Source organism: Hylobates moloch, unplaced genomic scaffold (genome assembly GCF_009828535.3).
Source record: "Hylobates moloch isolate HMO894 unplaced genomic scaffold, HMol_V3 SCAFFOLD_10, whole genome shotgun sequence".
Classification (NCBI taxonomy): domain Eukaryota; kingdom Metazoa; phylum Chordata; class Mammalia; order Primates; family Hylobatidae; genus Hylobates; species Hylobates moloch.
The window spans coordinates 65,733,555-65,752,761 of NW_026652285.1; the positions used below are offsets into that span (position 1 = coordinate 65,733,555).

The 19,207-nt window shown below is 48.7% G+C and overlaps 2 protein-coding genes across 2 annotated transcripts in view; both read left to right on the forward strand.

The window, feature by feature from the left end:
- The window catches only part of WNK2 (WNK lysine deficient protein kinase 2), a 133,213-nt gene extending 125,837 nt beyond the window's left edge, over positions 1–7,376 (forward strand). The window contains 2 exon segments of the mRNA XM_058445448.1: positions 5,691–5,802; positions 6,044–7,376. Coding sequence (XP_058301431.1) covers positions 5,691–5,802; positions 6,044–6,198 — 267 coding nt within the window. The 3' untranslated portion in view covers positions 6,199–7,376.
- Positions 7,377–12,333: 4,957 nt separating this feature from the next.
- LOC116475257 (inhibitor of growth protein 2-like) lies at positions 12,334–13,341 on the forward strand. The gene has a single exon (XM_032761249.2). It carries the CDS (start codon positions 12,578–12,580, stop codon positions 13,298–13,300), a length of 723 nt encoding a protein of 240 aa, XP_032617140.1. The 5' UTR covers positions 12,334–12,577; the 3' UTR covers positions 13,301–13,341.
- Positions 13,342–19,207: the final 5,866 nt, after the last annotated feature.

Genomic DNA, 19,207 nt, shown 5'->3' on the forward strand with positions numbered 1-19,207 from the left:
CCTCTAGGTTCAAGCAATTCTTCTGCCTCCTGAGTAGCTGGGATTCTAGGCGTCTGCCACCACAGCCAGCTAATTTTTGTATTTTTAGTAGAGACAGGGTTTCACCATGTTGGTCAGGCTGATCTCGAACTCCTGACCTCAAGTGATCCACCCACCTCGGCCTCCCAAAGTGCTGGGATTACAGGCGTGAGCCACCATGCACCACCGCGTTCAGCCATCCTTTCTGGTTTTTGATGGTAGCCATCCTCTCAGGTGTGAAGTGGTATCTTGTGGTTTTGCTGTACATTTTCCTAATTGAGTAGTGATATTGAGCAGCTTTTCATGTGCTTATTGGCTGTTTCTGTCTTCCCTGAAGAAGTATTTATTGAAGTCTTCTGCCAATGTTTGAATCAGCTTGTTTTTTTCATTGTTGAGTTTTAGGAATTTTCTGCATAATCCAGATATTAATCCCTTATCAGATATATGATCTGTTGATAGTGCCTTTGGATGCATGAAAGTTTTAAAATTTGTCTTGTTTTCATTTGTTGCCTATGCTTTTAGTGTAATATCCAAGAAATCACTGCCAAATCCAATGTTGTGAAACCTTTTCCTTAAGTTTTCTACTAAGAGTTTTCTGGTTTTCGCTTTGACCTTTAGAACTTTGGTCCATTTAGAGTTGATTTTTTTTTCTTTTTTCCTGATTGTCTCTCACTCTGTCGCCAGGCTGGAGTGCAGTGGTGTGATCTCAGCTCACCGCAACCTCCGCCTCCCGGGTTCAAGCAATTCTCCTGCCTCAGCCTCCCAAGTAGGTGGGACTACAGGCTTGCACCAGCTAATTTTTTTATTTTATTTTTAGTAGAGATGGGATTTCACCATGTTGGCCAGGATGGTCTCGATCCCTTGAGCTTGTGATCCGCCCACCTCGGCCTCCCAAAGTGCTGGGATAGAGTTGATTTTTGTGAGGCAAGGCAGGGCTCCACCTTCTTTTTTTGGTATGTGCATATCCAGTTTTCCCAGCAGTTGTGGTTGAAAACTGCTTTCCCCCTTGAATGGTCTTGGCCCCCTTGTGGAGAGTCACTGCAGCATAAGAGTTAGCCTTCATCTCTGGGCTCTCCTCTCCTGTGACTCCCGTAACGTTTTACTCATCCACTTCATGGTGGACCACAGACCCCTCTGGCTCTGTCCACTCTGCTCCTCATACGATCATTTCCACTGTAAGTGTTTCCAGCTTGCTGATTCTTTATTCTGCCTGCTCAGATCTGCCGGTGAACCCCTCTAATGAATTTGTAAATGTCAGTTATTATTGTTTTCAGCTCTTCTAGTTCCACTTGATCCCCTTCATAATTCCTATCTGTTGATATCCTCATTTTGTTCCTGTGTGATTTTCCTGACTTCCTGTAGTTCTGTGTCCATGGCTTCCTTGAGTTCTTTGAGCACATTTAAGACAGTTGATTTAAAGCCTTTGTTTACTAAGTCCAATGTCTAGGCTTCCTTGGGGATGTTTCTGTCAGTTAAATATTTTCCTTTGAATAAGTCATACCTTCCTGTTTTATTTGCTTTAGATTTTAGGTCACTAAATTTTTCTTTGTGTCTAAACTGCTGTTAAACCTATCCATTCAGTTTTTAATTTGGGTTATTGTGTTTTTCAGTTGAATTTTTTTTTTAACCACATCTGCTGTATCTTAAAAAAGAATAGTTGCTAACTCTTTACCAAAATTCTCTATCTTGTATCTCCTTCACATAATATATTTTAGTTTTGGTTTGCTCTTTGTCCTAGTTTTTCTTTATATTGCCTTGTCTTTTCTGGTGACTTTTTAAATATTCTGTGTAGGACATTGTAGTTGAAAGTTTATTTGCAAAAAGAATTTGAGGTCTAGTAGTAGGTTTCTCATTATTGTTTAATTTGCCTTAGAGCACGTTTTCATATTCTTATCAGCCATCTTTTAAAAAGTGCCTGGTCAAGGATAGTGACCATTTAAAAGTTGATTTGTTTATCTTTTTATTATTGATTTGTGGGAGTTCATTATATATCTTTTGTCATATACAAGGGGGCTTCCAAAAGTTCACAGAAAAATGGAATTAAAAGATAAAAATAAGAAATATATGGCTGGCCATGGTAGCTCACACCTGTAATCCCAGCATTTAGGGAGGCTGAGGCAGATGGATTGATTGAGTCCAGGAGTTCAAGACCAGCCTTTGCAATATGGCAAAACCCCATCTCTACAAAAAGTACAAAAATTAGCTGGGCTGCTGGGTGCAGTGGCTCACACTTGTAATCCCAGCACTTTGGGAGGCCGAGGCGGGTGGATCACCTGAGGTCAGGAGTTCAAGACCAGCCTGGCCAACATGGTGAAACCTTGTCTCTACTAAAAGTAAAAAAAAAAAAAAAAAAAATTAGCCCAGCATGGTGGTGGGCTTCTGTAATCCCAGCTACTCGGGAGGCTGAGGCAGGAGAATCGCTTGAACCCAGGAGGCAGAGGTTGCAGTGAGCTGAGATTGTGCCATTGCACTCCAGCCTGGGCGACAAGAGCAAAACTCCGTCTCAAAAAAAAATAATAAAAAAACAGCTGGGCATGGTGGTGCATACCTATAGTTACAGCTACTAAAGAGGCTGAGGTGAGAGGATCGCTTGAGCCCAGGAGGTCAAGGCTGCAGTGAGCCGAGATGATGCCACTGCACTCCAGCCTGGGCGACAGAGCAAGACCTTGTCTGGGGAAAAAAAAAAAATAGCTGGGCATGGTGGCACATACCTATAGTTATAGCATACCTATAATTATAGCTACTAAAGAAGAAATACAAACTTTTTTCTTAACACAAGCGCCATCAAGTTCAAGACACTTTTATAAGCAATGATGCCAGCCATTTAGTCCCTCCCTAAAGACCTAATGGTCCTGGGAATTTAATCATGGCCATGGAGTCTTTTTTACATTATTAATTGACAAAAAATGGGTGCCCTTCACAGATGTTTCAAAATTAGGAAGCAAAAAGAAGTCAGAAGGAGCCAAATCAGGACTGTAGGGTAGATGCCTGATGATTGATTTCCCTTAGAAACTCTTGCAAAATCACTTCTTTGATGAGAGGAATGAGCAGGAGCATTGTCGTGACAGAGATGGACTCTCTGGGAAGCTTTCCCGGGGGGGTTTTGCTGAAGCTTTGGCTCACATTCCCTAAACCTTCTCATACTAAGCAGATGTTACCATTCCTTGTTACCCCTCCAGAAAGTCAGCAAGCAAAATGCCTTAAGCATCCCAAAAGCTGTTGCCACAATCTCTGCTCTTGACTGGCCCACTTTTGCTCTGATGGGACCACTTCCAGCCCTCAGCGCCATTGCCTTGACTGTGCTTTGTCTTCAGGACCCTACCGGGAAAGCCATGTTTCATGTCACTACAGTTCAAAGAGAGCTTCAGAATCTCCATCCCACTTGTTCAAAGTTACCACTGACAGCTCTGCTCTTCTTTGCACCCGATGTGGGCGCAATGGTTTTGGCACCCATTGAGTGAAAAGTCTGCTCAACTTTCATTTTTCTGTCAGAATTGTGTAAGCTCAACCTACTGAGATGTCTGTGGTGTTGGCCACTATTTCTGCTGTTAGCCACCGGTCCTCTGCACTTACGGCTCAGACGAGTGTTTTCCTCACAAAGTGATGCGGATGGCCTGCCGCTGTGGGCTCCGTCTTCGGCATGGTCTCATCCCTTCTTAAACAAGTCAACCATTTGTAAGCTGCTATTTTCTTTGGGGACGTGGACCCCGTAAACTTTTCAGAAAGCATCAGTGATCTCACCATTCTTCTACCCAAGCTTCACCGTACATGTGATGTTGGTTCTTGCTTGGCAGAATTCACGTTATTGTGATAGGGGCTCTTTTCAAACTGAAGTCTTCTCCTTCTTAGTGCCTCAGACTACCTCCTCTTCAGACATGCTGTAATAAGTTAGTACAAGTTTATTTGAGTGCAAAGATTTTTTTTGAAAATCATGCAGTTTTTTCATATGTATTTTCCATGAACTTTTTGAAGACCCCTTGTGTATATATATATATTAATATATGTAATGGATATAGTCTACCGATCTGTGGCTTGTGTTTTCACTTTCTTAATGGTGAACATGAAATGGTAAAAATTTTAATTTTGTTTTTCCTAAAAGCTTTGCAGCTTTAGCTATTGCTTTTGATCCCGTGAGCCATCTCAAATGAACTCTTGAGTATATTTTGATGCAGAGGTCAGTCTTTTTTTTCCTCTCTGCATATCTGATCATTCCAGCCCCTTCCTCTCCATATTGAATTGTATTGAATTGGGCAGACATTCGTCAAGTGGCCGTCTTTACGTAGGTCCATTTCTGAATTTGCTATTTTGTTTCCTTTAGCAATTCCCTTATCACCGTGGCAACACCACACTCTCTTAATGACTGAAGTTTTCTAGTAAGTTTAATCTTTGCTCAGGAAAGACATTCAGTGTTGATCTCCAAGAATTTCTTGATTTTTTTCAGGTCGTTAATATTTGCATATGTTTTAGGAACAGCCTGTCACTTTCTGCAGGCTAGCCCGCTGGGATTTCGACTGGGAGTGTACTCAGTCTGTTGATTAACTGGGTGAGGTCTGACATATGAACATTAGCGTTCCTGTGAACATGGTGTCCATTTACTGGCATCTTTTTTGTTTCTCTGCAGTGTAAAGATGTTATACATCTTTCATTAAATTTATCCCTAGGTAGCTGATGTTTTGGAATGCTATTATAAATGTTATTTTTCTTTAAATTTCCTTTTCCAGCTTCCTGTTGCTAGAATATAAAACTATAGTTGACTTTCGTACCTCATATCCTGCAATTGTGCCAAATTTGCTATTAGTTCTAGAAATTGGTTTGTCCGTTCTTGTGGATTTTCTGCACAGTCTTGTCATCTGCACGAGGCCAGTTCTCCTTCTCTCTGTCCAGTCTGTGTGGTTGACTCCTTTTCCTGCCCGCCTGGAGATCCCCATGGTGTCGACTGGAAGGATGGAGGCACCTTGGGGAGGTGTTGGGCATTCTGCCGTGGGCAGGGCTCAGCTGTCGGTTCCGTAGAGGCCCTTCCAGATGAGGAGGCCCCTCCAGCCCCTGACTGCCAAGCATGATTTCCAGGAAGGGGTGTGGAAGTCGCTGAGTGCCCTCCGTGCACCTGTGAAGAGTGCCCAGTGGGGCCCTCCCTGGAGAGGAGAGGAGTAACTCCCCGTGGCCAACAGCCTTGCCTTCCTGGGGCACACCCCGTGTACAGCTTCTCCCTGGGCTGGGGTTGGTGGAAGGGCTGCCTTGCCATCACCTCCCTGCACACTTGCTTTGCCCAAGTCCTGGGGCTCTGCTCCTGGGTGGTTCATGCTCCTGTGAGGGCACTGACCAGCCAAGCAGGAGGCCTTTGTGGTGGCTGAGTAGAGGCGTGTGGGGCCACTCATGCGCCCTCGGGGGCCAGGCCCCACCAGTCCTCCAAGGCCCATTTTGGCTGGTGGACACCCAGGTGTGTGGCCTAGAGGCTATCAGGCTGCAGCTTGGGGAAGCAGACAAGGGAGGGTGATGGTTCCTGGCCCTGTACCATCATTCTGGTGTCAGCCCTGAGATGGTGCCTGTCACAGCAGGTTCCAGGACTGCTGTCTCCTGAGGATGGAGAAACTGCGGCACCCTGGGGGCCACTAAGGGAGGCCAGCTGATTGCAGCCACGTGTACCTTCCTCTTCTCGTCTCTGTGTTTTGTAGATGACTGCACCTCGAGCAGGAGTGGGGATGCCACGTCTGCCCCCAGCGCCCGGCCCTCTGTCCACCACGGTCATTCCCGGAGCCGCCCCGGTCCTGTCCATGCCCACACCAGGTACTGCCCTCTCCAGCCTCCCAGCCCCACCCTGTGCGCTACCTCTGGGTCAGTATGGAAGCCTGCTCCCAGCTCCAGTGTCCTGGGGGCCCTGGGCAGGCCAGGTGGGCCAGCTGGGGGCACAGGGCAGCTGGAGCCCCCCCCAGGTGCCTGTGCTGCCAGTCTTCTTGCAGCCACCTGTGGTCAGCATGCCTGGCCCCCGGCTGCGGATCACGTAGCCTTCTGCCCTGTCCCTTGCCAGATGGCGCCCTCGGAACCGCCCGGAGAAACCAGGTGTGGTTTGGCCTCCGAGTCCCCCCCACCGCCTGCTGTGGGCACAGCACTCAGCCACGAGGGGGACAGCGGGTGGGCAGCAAGACTGCTTCCTTTGCGGCTTCAGACCCTGTTCGCTCCTAGGTTCCTGTGGTCCACGCGCCGTCTCCACACCCACTTCCCATACTTGAGTTGATGGTTAGAAACTTGTCGTCACCCTGCAGAAGTACAGTGCCTTGAATGCCAGCTTTTCCGTTCCCTGATGAAAAGATATGTTAAAAAAAAATTATCGGAAAAGGTTTCATTTGCAATTGGCTTGTGCATTGATAATCTTTATTTACTGTTTTAAGTTGCAGAGATGTGAATGGTTTACAAATCTGAAGCTGAAGTTCAATCTTTGGTTTTCTGTTGTAAATGCCTTTAAAAACATTGAATTAGCTACCTTAAGTATTGAAGAGCTTCCAATGCTAGGTGAGCCCTGCTTTGTCCTCAGTAGAGTGCCGGTTCCCTGGGCTCATCTAGGGGCTGAGAGACGGCGGGACGCTGGGGCAGGGCACACTGGCGGAGCTGCTTGCTCAGTAGGGAATGTCAGTTGTTGCGCTGGGCCACGAGAAATCCGCCAGAAAACATGAGGTGAGCAAACATGCCCTTGGCGCCAGTGGGCTGCTGTGAGTGAGGATAAGGTGTGTGTTGGGCATAGAAACTCTAGCTGCCCGCCCACCCTGTGGAGACAAGCGCAGCTCCTTCAGCTGGAGAGGCTGCCCTCTCTCCTGCCCACTTCCCTCCCTTCTCCATGATTTCCATGGAGGCCTGCGGCTCTGCTCACCCCTGGCACGCAGACTGCTCTCCCGTCCACCCCGAAGCCTGCTCTGCGGAGGGCAGGGTCATTCTCCTGGAGATTTCAGTGGGACTCGTCCCCAGCGGGCACAACACAGCCCTTGGTGGGAGGGGAAGGCCCCAGCCTCCTCCACCTCCCGCTGGAAAGCAGACTGCTTGGGACTGCCCAGCTGTGAATTGTATAGTTTCTGTACTTAATAGAACTGGGTAAATTATTTTGGTTCAAATCTATTATTCCATCAATTCAGTTAGAATTGAATTTTCTAGGTGATTATGCAGAATCTTCTGCCAGGGCACGATGCTGTCGTAAGAGATTTCTGTTCTCTGTACCGGGCCCCCTTGCCCTGTTCCTTGAGTGAAGTGGGGGCTGCCCTCACCTGTCCCCCTTGCCTGTGAATCCCTTCCTCGTACATGGTGGTCAGTGGCACGGAATCCCCAAGAGATTGTATATCTGAAGGAGAAAAATAAACACTTTTGCTCGAAAACAGTGTGAAACAACATCTTTTTCTTACCCTCTGTCCATATAAAATCCAAACCAACCAGCCTCCTAGGGAGCACAGGAGTTGGGAGCCAGTTCTGGGCTCAGCTGCATCCATACCTCTGGAGGAGGGTGCTGAGGGGCTTGGGGTGCTGCCGGGTGCTGGGCTGGGCTGGCCCCGGCAGGGGTCTGAGAGCAGGGTGTCTGGCAGGGCTGCCTGGCCCCCAACACTGCCCCCACCAGCTGTGGCCTGGGCCCCGAGCACGGTCAGCTCTGCTGGTCGGGTTAGCTGGCTGGGCTTCCCACCACTCTGCACCTGGTTACACTTAGCAGAGCCTCGGGCTGTGCCCATGATGGAGGGAACCAGCCTCCTGGTCAGCGAGACACACCTGCAGCCCCTGTCTCCAGGAGGCTTGGTTTGCATTACTTGCTGCAGCCCCTGGGGCCACCCTCTTTGCTCCAGGTGGGCCAAGCTCAGGGGAGGTGGGAGCTCCTCGGACGAGCTTGGACTCATTGAGAGGAGGACTTGGGGCTGGGGTTGCCCGTGGATCATGCAAGGGGCAGTGGCTTTCCTGGTAGGCACAGGGGCCTTAGGGAAGGTGGCCATCCAGGGTGGGGACTCATCCTGTGAGACTCAGTGCATGGTGGCAGCCAGCCCCCCGGCCTCCCACTAAAGACAGCCTCGAGCTGACTGCGGTCCCTCCTGCACGTGCATCGCAGGCCTCACCGTGAGCAAGCTGAGGGTCCCAGTGTCTCCTGCCTGGTCCACTGTGGGGGCTGCCTTGGCTGTGGGGCCACTCCTCAGAGAGCTACAGCACCAGCCTTCAAGCTTCTGCATGGAGGGAGGAGGAACGCTCATCCCGGAGCCTCTTGTTTTGGGTGTTGGAGGGCAGCTCGCTCCCCAGATGCTCCAGACGGTACAGGAGCTGAGCGTCTGTTTGGGTTTCTGGCAGCCGTTCAGTGTGCTGACTGGTCACACAAAGAAGGGTGGCCCAGGTGACAGAGGCCGCCAGGGCTGTGCTGAGGACAAGACCATCTACACAGGGCATGGGTCATGGCAGAGCTGGCACAGCCTTCCCGTCGGCAGCTCCTGGGAGGGCGTCAGGGCCTGGCCCTCGGCGAGTGGCCAGCACCACGGCGGGCCCACAGTCAGCTGCGCGGTTTTGTTTTCCAGATCCTGAGAGTGAGAAGCCTGACTGACCCCGCCTAGATGCCAGGCCCACTTCACGCCGTCTAAGTGGAGAAGTGACGGACCCTCAGGGCCAGCTGCTCCTCCTGTCCAGTTCACGCTGTTTTGTAACCACTTTCTAAGCATTTTTTATTGACAATTGGAAACACAAATGTAATGCAAGAATAAAAAATATTTTGGGGCAGAAAGGACTTTGGTTTTTCAAACTATTTCCTCTCTGGTGGCCCTCGGCCAGCCAGGTGACTGGGATGTGATGGGACATTCCCAGGACCCTGGCACACTCAGGACAGCCCTGTTCTCTGCAGGGCCCTGGAGGTGGCGGCCCCGGGGAGGCTGATCTCCAAGTCCCCCCGATGCCAGCTGGCACAGACTCAGGGTCCTGGGTGCTTCCTGGCCTTTGCTCACAGAGCTCCATGAGGCAGAGCCTTCCCTCTGGTCTTTGGAGGCTTGAAGTCACCCACCACCCCCACACCCACCTCCCAGGCACCCTCCTTCCAGAATTCACCTGCACTGGCAGGGAAAACACCAGTGGCCTGGGGCCAGAAACCTCTGGCTGTGGGGTGGCAGGTCTGAGACCACTGGCTCCTTGGAGGGCTGCATTCCCCCCACTCGTGGGAGGGGTCCTAAGGGTGAGAAATGAGGAACGTTGGCATGGCCTCACCAAGGAAACGTGCCGTGGTAAGGTCCCCACACCCTAGCCTGGCCAGCAGGCACAGGGGCCTTACACTGGGTCCAGAGGTCTAGGGAGAATTTGGGGTCCCATGCATCACAATGAAAAAGCATTGCATCTTTATTTTCATTAATATCTAACTGCAATTCAGCATTTCCTCCATTAACAGCACCTGGACTTCATCACCACTAGACACCACAGATATTGCTGTGCCATGTCATTTACATCCATGACACAGTGCCCTTCCCTGAGATGTAAAACTGTCCAGCCGGCTGATAGAGCGGCGCTGCCTACCTGTCTCAAACATGAGTCTTCAGGGCACGGCGATGCTGCTTCCCTACGGGAGTGTCGGGAATGCCGTCCCGCTGTGTGCGGGTTGCCTTGGAACCCTGGCTCTTCTCCTTGTGATCAGCAGGGTAGGCCTCCTCCAAGCCTCAGCTGGGAGCAGGGACGGCACGGTGCTAGGAACATGGCTTCCCTTGGTCTTAGTTTGTGTTCTCTTCTGTTGGTGGCTCATGTGACTAGTTTTCTGTGGACCATAGTAATGCGGTTTGCCTTTTCTTTTTTTTTTTTTAATGAGACAGAGTCTTGTTCTGTTGCCCAGGCTGGAGTGCAGTGATGCAAACTCAGCTCACTGCAACCTCCGCCTCCTGGGTTCATGTGATTCTTCTGCCTCAGCCACCTGAGTAGCTGGGATTACAGGTGTGCGCCATCACACCCGGCTAATTTTTGTATTTTTAGTAGAGATGGAGTTTCAGCATGTTGGCCAGGCTTGTCTCAAACTCCTGACCTCGTGATCCGCCCGTGTTGGCCTCCCAAAGTGCTGGGATTACAGGCGTGAGCCATCGCGCCTGGCCCCAGATTTCATTCTTGACCCTCCCAGTCCCGGGTTCTCCCCTCCTCTGGGTTCTATCGCACAGTGCGGGTGGATGGCTTACCAGAGCCCCAGAGACCTCAGCCCCTCATGGAGAGTTATCATGGCTGCATATTATTTGTTATGCTTGACTTCCTGAAAGCAGGGACTTAAAATTGTTTCTGATAGCCCTGCACCTTCCAGAACAGTCACTGAGTGAAGCTGGTGCACAATGAATTGTGCTGATGAAGGCAGACTCTCCTTTGGGCAGATGAAGCTTCCAGTGGGTGCTTATTGGCTCTGATCACAGCATTTCTGGGATGGAAAGGACCCTGCCAGGCCTCTCCTAGGACAGCAAAGGCAGCATCACCTGGGGCCAGTCCAAGTTCCTCCTGCAGGGTCAAGGCAGCCAAGCCACAGCCTCTGCTCTCCAGTGCGTTTTGTTCTTAGCTGACCCCAGCATCCAACCAGACTTCCAGTGTCCACGGTGATATCTGCGCCTCGTCTCCAGGCTGAACAGCTTCAATTCTCTGAAAAGTGCTTATTACTAAAGGGCTGGTAAGGCTAGGCGCAGTGACCCATGCCTGTAATCCCAGTGCTTTGGGAGGCTGAGGCAGGAGGATTGCTTGAAGCCAAGAGGTCAAGGCTGCAGTAAGCCGTGATCACATCACTGCACTCCAGCCTGGGTGACAGAGTGAGACCCTGTCTCTAAAACAAACAAACAAAAAAACCAAAAACAAAATCACCCAGAATCCTGTCTTCATTCATTAGAGAATGCAATTAAGCCTGGGCCGGGACGCCTGCCTTCCAGGTGGTTAAGGGAGTTCAGCAGTGTGACCACTCTGTACACATCGTGGTTGCGGTCCCTGAACTTGGCTTTATTAGACTTGCCCTTGAGAGGGGGCAGAAGGCCCACATGCCACAGGCATCATTGTGCTGGTGGTGGCTCATGCAGTCCTGCAGAGGTGCGGAGAAGAGTCCCTCACCTTAAGAGGACACTGGGGGTTGAAGGCTGCCCGAGGCCAGGCTGGATGGGGAGACAATGTTGTCCCATGCAACTCTGTGAAGAATCGTTCGTTTCTCACTGAGGTGGACAGCAGGGACCAGAGTCCTGGGTTGCAGGTGTCGGAGCCGCAGCCAGCTGGTTCTGACTCCCAGTGAGGCTGTGTGTGCAGGGGCAGGAGGGCTCTGGAGCAACAGCAGTTCCTAACGGTTGATCCTTTTGAGCCCAAGGCCTCCAAATTTGATCACCAGCTCAAGGTTCTGTGAGCTGCCAGACCCGTAAATCCAACTGCCTCTCCCCCTCTCCATGGAGACCCTCGAAGTCTTCTTCAAGATGCTCCACATTGTAAGACGATGTCACTCCCAAGCTTCTTGGGGTCTTCCCACATGTGCCAGTTTCCGAGGCTGGCATGACCAGTCACCCGATTCATTCTCAGTCTAGGACTCAGACTCATCCTTGTCCTCTCATTTCCCAAATGTGGGCTGCGAACAGCTGAGTAGATGTTTTAGCTGAAATCTCCCCAAACCCCCTTCCATCCAGTCTCCTCACTGCAGCCTGCATGATCTCTTCAAACAACAGATGCTCCGGTCCAGCCTCCTTGCCAGGCTCTGCCCCCTCCAGGTCTTTCCTACACCCTGTTCCCCTCATTCTAAGCCCCATCACTAGGCGGGGTCCCTTGAGCCCTGAGGGGCCCGGCTCCGTCCTCCTAGGGCCTCACGAATGCCTACTCAGCACCTGGTCCCTGCTCCAGCTTCACTTCCCCAGGCAGCCTCCCCAACTCAAGGCTGGGTCAGCCTGCTGCCCCTGTGCTCCCTTCTGAACGTGGCCTTCCCTGTGGACCTCCTGCCTCACTTCTCAGAGTGTGACGATGCACCGCGGAGGCCACAGGGGATCCCATGTGTGTACCCTTCCATCCCCCTCCAGCTTCCCCATGGTTGCCGGCCACCTGGGTACAGAAGTCCTGTCTGTTTCACTTCCTATTTCCTCATGTTCCTACGAGGGAGGCGCTCAGCCCGATTCTGTGGAGTGAGTGAGTGGAGGCTGGGGAGAGGGAAGAGGGTGTGTGGATGGAGGAGGGGCGGGCAGGGGACGTGACAGCAGCCGGATCCCGGGCAGGGTGAGGAACGAAGGTGAGGAAGCAGCCCCTGGGGAAGCTCAGGCAGAGCTGGAGGAGACTGCGGCTGCATTGAGGGGAACAAGAGTCAGAAGCCACAGTGGACAGCCCCGGTCCCCACAGGCTTACCTGTTCAGGCAGCAGAGTGGGCTTAGGGAATGTTGACAGGCATGGGTTTCCCTTCTCAACCTGCTTTGAAATAAGAGCCAAGGGCGTTCCCGCGGGCCTGGAAAATGGCTGGCCGCGAGAGGGGCGGCGGCGAGCCGGATGCTGGGGAGAGAGTCGGGGCTGTGCGGGGGCGTTGGTTCGGCCCCAGCGGAATCCGAGTCGGGGTTTGCAGCATGTTTTGCGGTGATGTTTCCAGTCTCTTTCCCAACCAATGGATCAAGACGGCGATCAGCATCTCGGAGCGTCGCGGATCCTGGCTCCGCAAACGTTAAAGGAAATTGATGATGTCTATGAAAAATATAAGAAAGAAGATGATTTAAACCAGAAGAAACGTCTACAGCAGCTTCTCCAGAGAGCACTAATTAATAGTCAAGAACTGGGAGATGAAAAAATACAGATTGTTACACAAATGCTCGAATTGGTGGAAAATCGGGCAAGACAAATGGAGTTACATTCACAGTGTTTCCAAGATCCTGCTGAAAGTGAACGAGCCTCAGATAAAGCAAAGATGGATTCCAGCCAACCAGAAAGATCTTCAAGAAGACCCTGCAGACAGCGGACCCGTGAAAGCCGTGATTTATGTCACATGGCAAATGGGACTGAAGACTGTGATGATCAGCCACCTAAAGAAAAGAAATCCAAGTCAGCAAAGAAAAAGAAACGCTCCAAGGCCAAGCAGGAAAGGGAAGCTTCACCTGTTGAGTTTGCAATAGACCCTAATGAACCTACATACTGCTTCTGCAACCAAGTGTCTTATGGGGAGATGATAGGATGTGACAATGAACAGTGTCCAATTGAACGGTTTCACTTTTCATATGTTTCACTTACCTATAAACCAAAGGGGACATGGTATTGCCCAAAGTGCAGGGGAGATAATGAGAAAACCATGGACAAAAGTACTGAAAAGACAAAAAAGGATAGAAGATCGAGGTAGTAAAGGCCATCCACATTTTAAAGAGTTATCTGTGTTTTATATAATTCGTTTACTTTCAGAAGATGTTTTAGGGTAAATGCATAAGACTATGCAATAATTTTTAATCATTAGTATTAATGGTGTATTAAAAGTTGTTGTACTTAAAAAAAAAAAAAAAGAAATAAGAGCCAAGGACAGCACACCCTGTCAGGGAAACAGACAGTGCTGGAATTGGGTGACTTTGAGGAAAGTTCATACACAAGGGACTGTTTCCAAAAGTGTGGGTGTCTGGAAAGCAGTGTTGATAGAATAATGTCCCCTCAAGGGGCCCACATCTGAATGCCTGGTCTTGTGCATGTCACCTTCACATGGCACCAGCACCCTTGCCAATGGGACTTGGGACAGGATCTTCAGGTGGGGAGAGGCCGCGATGAGCCAGGCAGATGCAGCATCATCCCAGAGTCCCTCCATGCAGGAGGGAGGGGTCAGGGGAAGAAGTGTGACAGCAGCAGCAGGACCGGGAGAGCAGGTGCTGAGTGGAGACCAGGAGGGGAGGACCGGGCAGCAGCCCAGGGCCTTGGGCAGCCTGGGAAGTCCGAGAAGGCAGGAGAAGCCCCCAGCAGGAGCCTGCCCTGCCCAGACCTTGACTTTCGCCCAGCAAGACTGATTTTCAGTTTTGTCTTCCAGGACAGGAGGGTAATAAGTGTGTGCTGCTTGAGACTGCCAGGTTGGGGTGAGACCTTAAAGCAGTGTCAAGAAACACATGCAGGCAGGAACCAGAGGCCGTCCCCATCCAGCCATGACCGGCTCCAGGCCTGGGGCCACGACAGGAGGGTCACATTGGAGGAACCCCAAGGAACAGAGCTGTGAGAGTCACCCTGGAAGAGGAGCATGGCCTGCAGCTCACGACAGAGCCAGCTGAGGTGGCCTCGCAGGAAGGAGCCGGGAGGCTCAGCACCTGGCCCCAGCCTGCCCCTGCCCCTGGTCTCCTTCTGGGGTTCCCCGGGCTCTGGACCCCAAGGAAGCTGGCAGGACAGGAGCCCTTGTGAGCTGTACCCCACAGCTCAGCCACACACAACAGATGGCAAATGACAGAGCCTGGCGGTGGGAAGACAGGCTGGTCACACCGCAGACCACAGGGTCAGGAGCCGTGAGAGGCCAGGGGCCTGCGGGCTGGACCTGGGGAATGAGCACCCCCTTCCCAAGTCTCAAGCGATGCCCTCGGATGGGTTCCCCAGCTTTGCTCTGCATCCAAATCCTGAGAGGAACCTGCAAAAAATACAGACATCCAGGCCCCACACAGCAGCATCTGAATAAGACACTGGGGTGGGGAGGGGAGGGGGCAGTGGAGGGAGGCTGAAGGTGGATGCTTACTGCTGCACCCGCTTCCTCCCCCACTGTCTTCCTAGTAGCTCCTTTCCTGGGAGAACGACATCCTGTCCTCACAGCATATCTGGAGACTCAGTGTCTGACTTCACCACGACCATGCCCTTGACTCTGAGTGGAACACATGGGTCGCTTGTCTGGAATCCATGTGTGCCCGGCATCCCATGAGCTTGGCACTAGAATGGGCTTTTGGAGAGATACTGGCAACTGCAGTCTCTTTTGGTTCCTCAGTAAACTGGAGGGACCTGAACTTTTGACATTCTGCTTATTCCACATATCATTGCTTCTGCCAGGACCTTCTCAAAACATAGGTGGTGTCTACTGCCCTCAAAGATGAAGAATCATCATAACCAAAAATGTGATATGTCCACGGTGGATGAATTAGCATAATTGTGAAGTGTTTGACTGTCCAGGGCTGCATTTAGATGAAGACTGAACTCAGGCTGTCCACCTTGCTCACGAGTTTACATATACTTCCATATGGCACAGTTCAGGAAGAGATTGAACTCGGCTAAGCCATCCTTTTGTGACCTTGTATTTGATGATCCTAACTGGAGGATGTTAAGAGTGAGAAGCAAGAGCTCCTAACAATGCAGCAGACACAGGCACCACGCGGAGAAACACCCAGCGGCCCTTCATGACCCAGAGCTGGGGAGCCAGGCGGGGGCAGAGGCCGCTGCACATTCACCACACTCATGCCATGTGCCGGCCTCAGGCTTGACAAGCTCAGGCCTTTGGTTAAAGCCTTTCTAGCACATCAGTATACTTTTCTTTCACAACCTATTCTGAAGTGAAGTGCACTCTACGTGGACAATATTCACAGCAATTCTACAGACAGGTCTTATCCTCCCTATATCACTCCCAGTCATTGGTCCCACCTCTAAAAGGAAGACAAGTCTCTTTAAGAGTCAACAGACAGCTTCCAAAGTTTGTCTCTCTCCTCTAAGTATCACTGGATCTTGTTGTGTTCACAAGGATGCAGAGCAATGTTCCAAGTACTGTTATGTTTCTAAACTTTAAGATTGTTGATTTTTAAGAAAAAAATAACTATAACCACATAACTATGTATACCCAATAACTATAACCTTGATAATCTTTCAACATACTCCAAAAGGAAACTTTGAGTCCATTTTACATTCGGCAAGTTAATATTAAACTATGTGGCACATCAAAAGCTTTAAATTACTAATGCGTGTTTTAAATGTTACAAACCATGTCAAGTGTACATCTAATATATGAACTAACAACTTAAAATACTACTGTTGAGTACGCTATGAGTTTCTTGTAGTTAAATAAGTTATTACAAAGAGTATTATTATAAAAGTTACATGCTATGCCAAGCAATAACAAGATGTAGATGTGGTCACAAGCTAGCTATAGTAAAATGAAAAGAAAAAAACTGTGCTCGAGACCTCTTTTGTGTCATGATTTACCATAATTTTGAAGCAAAGTGTTTACAGCTGCTATTAAAATTAAAATGGAAGGGGAGAAACAAAGCACCCTGAAATTTGAATGAAAATTAAAAAGAAAAAAGTATATGAGCTGTCATACAGTGTTTGTGTTTTCCTAGGATGCTAGATGTTACTAAAAACTAAATCTCAAAAATATTTAAATAGTCTGAAAAATAAAGATCTATATAGACTACACTTTTGGAAAACTTCAGAACATTATCAAGAATTTAGTAAAGTGTTCTTTTTATTATAACACTGATTCAACTATCTGGTCAAATCACTCATTAGTCTTCTAGGTAGTCTTTAAGAAAAGGAGTATGATGGAATGTTCAATCTTCTTTTTTTTTTTTTTTAATAGAGATCGGGTTTCCCTCTGTTGCCTAGGCTGGAGTGTAGTGGTGAAATGACAGCTCCCTGAAACTTCGACCTCCCAGGCTCAAGCCATCCTCCCGCCTCAGCCTCCTGAGTAGCTGACTGTAGGCTCACATCACGCTGGGCTCATTTTACATTTTTTTTTTTTTTTTTTGAGACAGAGTCTCGCTCTGTCACCCAGGCTGGAGTGCAGTGGCGCGATCTCGGCTCACTGCAACCTCTACCTCCTGGGTTCAAGCAATTCTTCCTGCCTCAGCCTCCCGAGTAGCTGGGGTTACAGGTGACTGCCACCATGCCCTGCTAATTTTTGTATTTTAGTAGAGGCGGGGTTTCCCCATATTGGCCAGACTGGTCTCAAACTCCTGACCTCAGGTGATCTGCCCACCTTGGCCCCCCAAAGGTGGCCAAGGCGTGAGCCACCATGCCCGGCCCACTTTACTTTTTGTAGACACAGGGCCTCGCTATGTTTCCCAGGCTGGTCTCAAACTCCTGGCCTCAAGCAATCTGCCTACCTTGGCCTCCCAAAATGTTGGGACAGATGTGAGCCACCACACCTAGCCTAGAAATGTCTTACTTGCAGAAAGGTTCTAAAATGGCTAATTAAAGATTTTGGCATACTTAAATTAGTCCAAAAGACGAAATCTATTCTTTCAAATCAATGGATTGATGTGAGTAAGCATCACCAACCAAACAAGGAAACAACACAGATGGTGAAGCTCAGGTAACTTTTTCTTCACCTGTCCTTGTTAGATCAGCTGCTAGACACTGATGATAAGCTCTACCATTTTACAAACTTTATGATGTCAACTACAAGCTACAACAATTCAATATTCCTGGGGCTGGGCGCAGGGGCTCGTGCCTGTATTCCCAACACTTTGGGAGGCTGAGGCAGGAGGATCACTTGAGGTCAGGAGTTCAAAACTAGCCTGACCAACATGGTGAAACCCCGTCTCTATTAGAAAATACAGAAAAAAGTAGCCAAGTGTGGTGGCAGATGCCTGTAATCCCAGCTACTTGGGAGGCTGAGGTAGGAGAACTGCTTGACCCGGGAAACAGAGGTTGCAGTGAGCTGAGATTGCACCACTGTACTCCACCCTGGGCGACAGAGCGAGACTTTGTCTGAAAAAAAAAAAAAAATTCCCCAAATTTTCTTTATTTTACCTTCACTGTTTAACTTGAGTACAGGATAGTGAAATGTCGGTCCTCTTAATCACCCATTTTGCTAATATAATGTATAAGATACATTCTACAATAAAACTTTACAGCTGCTAATATAAATAACAGTATTCCGTTTATTCCAATTCTGAAATTAGTTCACCAAGGGAAAAAAAAGAATCAGGTACAATGTAAAGAATAACTGACAATCCAGAAATACCATATTCTCAGGCATTATCTTACCACTAATCATGATCTCATATTTTATGCTATTACTGAATAAATTCTGCTATTAGAATTTTGGAATATTAAAAAAGCTTTTATTATTCTGATACCATCAGTTAGTTGTTTGCCAACTACTTTTTCTTAAAGGTCAGTGAATTGTGAAAGGCATATGTCACAGAAAATATAAGACACCTTGTGTTGCACTTTAAAAATCAAATTTTGGAGTTGGAATTATACTATTTAACTACTTTCTATGCTAGGTAATGTCACAAACTACTTTAAAATAGTTACATATAACATATAAATATTCATGAAACACAGGTTATATGTATAAATACCACCCATGGGTGTGGAAAAATACCATTCACTCCCAGTGTCATATGCAGTAAAAGAAATGTTCACTAACCCATTTACAAGGGCGCATTTGCATTCTTTTCGCTATTGGCTCAGCCTCTTTTTAATGAATGTCCATAATCACTAAGTGATACCGTGGCAAACTCTACTCTTCCGAGATGGCTAAGAGACAGCTAATGAGCATCACATTTTGTGAATAATTCCAAAGACCATAAAAAATGTACGTTGTAGGAAAATATAACTTTCAGCAAAAGCCACTTTTTCTGATGCTGCCAACCTGTGTATCAGCTGTTCTTGGAGGCACAGCTATTTAGACACGACACCCTTCCTTCAGATGACATAATCTTAAGGAATTTGGCAATTATGTGATTTACTAACATAAGACAGTATTTACTGACATGACCAGACAAACTGAAAAGGCCTTCTCACCTACTCCTGGAGTCTTCCCAGAATCCAGACACCCAGTGTAAGAAAACAGGTGTTGAAAGCTCTGCTGTCAATTCAAAGAGAATAATCACAACAATAAATGCAAAAGATAATGTACTAGAAACTGTGAAAATCTTAACCTAAGGTATGAAAATGTTCAAATAAAAATACTACTGCATGCTAAGCACCCAGCAACAAAAAGAAGCACTGCAGAAATGGTTGTGAAGCTTTATGAGAGTAAAAACAAATGAAGAGGGGAAAATACAACCACCATTAAGAAATAAGGACAAAGAAGGCATTGAGGGAAAGAAGCACAGACAAAAAGATTATCCCTGAATGAAAACGTGTTGACTAAAAAAATCTGTTCTAAATACGTAATTTAAAAATTTCTATTCTAGGCCGGGCGCGGTGGCTCACGCCTGTAATCCCAGCACTTTGGAAGGCCAAGGTGGGTAGATCACGAGGTCAGGAGATCGAGATCATCCTGGCTAACATGGTGAAACCCCGTCTCTACTAAAAATACAAAAAAATTAGCCAGGCGTGGTGGCGGGTGCCTGTA